Here is a 3017-nt window from a genome sequence, read left to right as displayed (position 1 = left end):
GAAAGAAAGAAAGAAAGAAAGAAAGAAAGAAAGAAAGAAAGAAAGAAAGAAAGAAAGAAAGAAAGAAAGAAAGAAAGAAAGAAAGAAAGAAAGAAAGAAAGAAAGAAAGAAAGAAAGAAAGAACAGGCATAAGGGAGCTTTATTCACTAGCCACTGCTCCGGAACCTCACCGCTGAGGGAGCACTTGCTCTAGCCACAAGGTGATGGGGAGGCAGGGTGTGGAGACCCAGGCACAGGAGAGGGGCAGAGGGCTCCCCTATCAGGAATTTTGCTGCCCATTTGCTTTGGGTCAGAATAGTTTACAGCTGCACTTCCCCAGAAGGCCAAAGGTAGGAGGGGTCAAGGAAGGGAAGGTGGTTAAGGGGGTATTGTAGCTGAACAGAAGTCCACAGCTGGCTATGGAAAGAGGGAGAGGTTGGGCTGCAACCCATCTCCCCCCTCCCATTAGTTGATCCAAGGGACGTACCCCAGGGGGTCAAGCATGGTCTCCCTAGGGTTATTTCACAGCCCCCACTTTGGAGACCACAGATATAGCACAGGGTGTACTGGGTTCCAATCCTGCTTCCATCGTAGGATCTTAAGGTAGGTAACCCTAAACAAATCAAATCACTTTTCTGGCCTTCAGTTTCCTCTTCTGTCAAATGAAGGAAATTCTTTTGGGTGGCCTCACTGCCTTATTGTGAGGTTCAAACAAGATAAGGTGCGTTGAATTTGTTGAAGACCTCAAAGTTCTAGATAAATGTGAGCTACAATTATGTCACGTTAGGTAAATATGAGAGGCCAGATGGCAGAGTGGATGGAGGTAAGCCATTAACTTCTCAGCTCCTCAGTTTGTGGCTCTAAGACACAAACAAATGATGGATCAACATTAGGAGAAGACATTTCCATACTGGGAAACTACTACTCGCAAGACCTTAGAATATAACACGTTAAAACAGAAGGCCTTAGAAACCTTCCCATCCAATGCTTTCATTTTACACATGAGAAAACTGAGGTCCACAGGACAGGTGTAGTCCTGGATTCTCTTGACTTTCAATCTTATTCCTACTGGCCTAAGAAGGGGTGTGTGTGTGTGTGTGTGTGTGTGTGTGTGTGTGTGTGTGTGTGTGCGCGTGTGTGTGTGTGTGTGTGTGTGTGTGTTCCTACATTGATAAAATCACAGGTCCACATCCAGCTTTTCCATCTTCAAGAAAAAACTAGATGGGGGCAGCTAGGTGACGCAGCAGATAAGAGCACCGGCCCTGGAGTCAGGAGGACCTGAGTTCAAATCCAGCTTCAGACACTTGACACTTACTAGCTATGTGACACTGGGCAAGTCACTTAACCTCAATTGCCTGCCCCCCCCAAAAAAAAAGATTGGAGGACCACTAGGAGGTGTTGCAGAGGGGGAGCCTTGTCAAAGTCTGATTTATACCAAATGAACCCCAAGGTCCCTTCCAACTCTGAGATTCTGTGATGCTAGGTTGTAGGACTGTCTTCAAGTGGCTGCCCCGGCTGTCTATGTGAGAGACTGATATACGTGAGTCTGACTGATCGCATGCACCTGACAACACATGGAATCATGTCCAAGTAGACTGTGAATCTGTGTGGAAGCAAGACTGCTTGTGTCTCTGTGGGTGACAGATCACCTTCTGGGAGCGGGGGCGTTTCAGTGTGTGCGGCAGATGATGAGCACCCAAGGACCCACCTGGGACTGTGTGTGTCCTATAAGTGAATGTCTCATAGATGAGTATCCAGGCAGACCCCTACCTGGGGGACAGATAGCACTCCCAAGGACCGACCTGACCTCCCTCCTCCCCGCCCTTTTCTCCTAGGATACAGACCCTCATCGCCTCATGCCTGGTTGGTCTTCCTGCCTCCAATCTCTCCCCATTCCAGCCCATCTTCCATGTGGCTGCCCATTGGGTTCTTAACACACAGCCCTGACCAGGTCATGCCCCTACTCAATCAACTGCAGTGGTTCCCTATGACCTTCAGGATCAAATTTAAAATCCTCTGTTGGGCTTCTAAAGCCCTTTATAACCCAACCCTCTCCTGCTCTTCCAGGCTTCTTATCCCTTACTCCCATCACATGCTCTGGACTCCAGTAATGCCGGCCTCCTTTGGATCCTCCAACACTCCATCTCCCAACTCGGAGGGCTTTCTCAGGCTGCCCTTCCCCCATGCCTAAGACCCTCTCTCTCCTCATCTCCACTTCCTGGTTTCCCTTACTCACTCACATTGCAGGAGATGTTTCCTCAGTTGTCCTTAATCTTGGTGCCTTCCCTCTGGGACTAATCCCCCCATTTTGTTTTGTATTCAGTTGTTTACATGTTATCTTCCCCATTAGACTTTTAGCTCCTTGAGGGCAGGAACTATCTTTCTTCTTTCTTTGTATCCCCAGCATTTAACACAGTGCCAGGCACATAGTAGGGTCTTAATGGGGGGCAGCTAGGTGGCTCAATGGATAGAGCGCCAGGCCTGGAATCAAGAAGACCTGAGATCAAATCCAGTCTCAGACACTTACTAGCTGGGTGGACCTTGGGCAAGTCACTTAACTCTGTTTGCCTCAGTTTCCTCATCTGTAAAATGAGCTGGAGAAGGAAATGGCCAACTGCTCTCCTATCTCGGCCAAGAAAACCCCAAAAGGGGTCAGGGAGAGTCAGACACGACTGAAAATGACTGAACAACGATAAATACTAGTTGATAGACTGACCTCCTGGTTATTCTCCTCCAGACACTGGTCATACTCGCTCAGTGATGCCAGGTAGATGAGAGCGATGACATTTTCAAAACAGTGAATCCATTTCTTCCGTTCAGACTTTTGGCCACCCACGTCCACAATCCTGTGTCAACCAAACAGACCTCGTCTGTGCCTGGGCTAAGGTAGGGGAGGACGCTGGGAGAGACTTATAGAGCAGAAACCTGACCTTTTACACACAGACCCAGAATTAATTTAATGCCCAGGCTCCCAAGGACCTCCACCCCAACCACACACACACACACACACACACACACACACACACACACACACACAC

General features: G+C 48.4%; 1 protein-coding gene across 1 annotated transcript in view; it reads right to left on the bottom strand.

Annotated features, from left to right (window-relative positions):
- Positions 1 to 3017, bottom strand: part of GNA15 (G protein subunit alpha 15) — a 21720-nt gene that overhangs the window by 3867 nt on the left and 14836 nt on the right. Inside the window, exon 5 of the mRNA XM_027853220.1 lies at positions 2696 to 2825. Coding sequence (XP_027709021.1) covers positions 2696 to 2825 — 130 coding nt within the window. The remainder of the gene's footprint in view (positions 1 to 2695; positions 2826 to 3017) is intronic.

This window comes from Vombatus ursinus, unplaced genomic scaffold (genome assembly GCF_900497805.2).
Source record: "Vombatus ursinus unplaced genomic scaffold, bare-nosed wombat genome assembly UNPS02009918.1, whole genome shotgun sequence".
NCBI lineage: Eukaryota > Metazoa > Chordata > Mammalia > Diprotodontia > Vombatidae > Vombatus > Vombatus ursinus.
The sequence above is the reverse complement of the archived record's forward strand: the minus strand, read 5'-3'. Positions and strand labels throughout refer to the sequence as shown.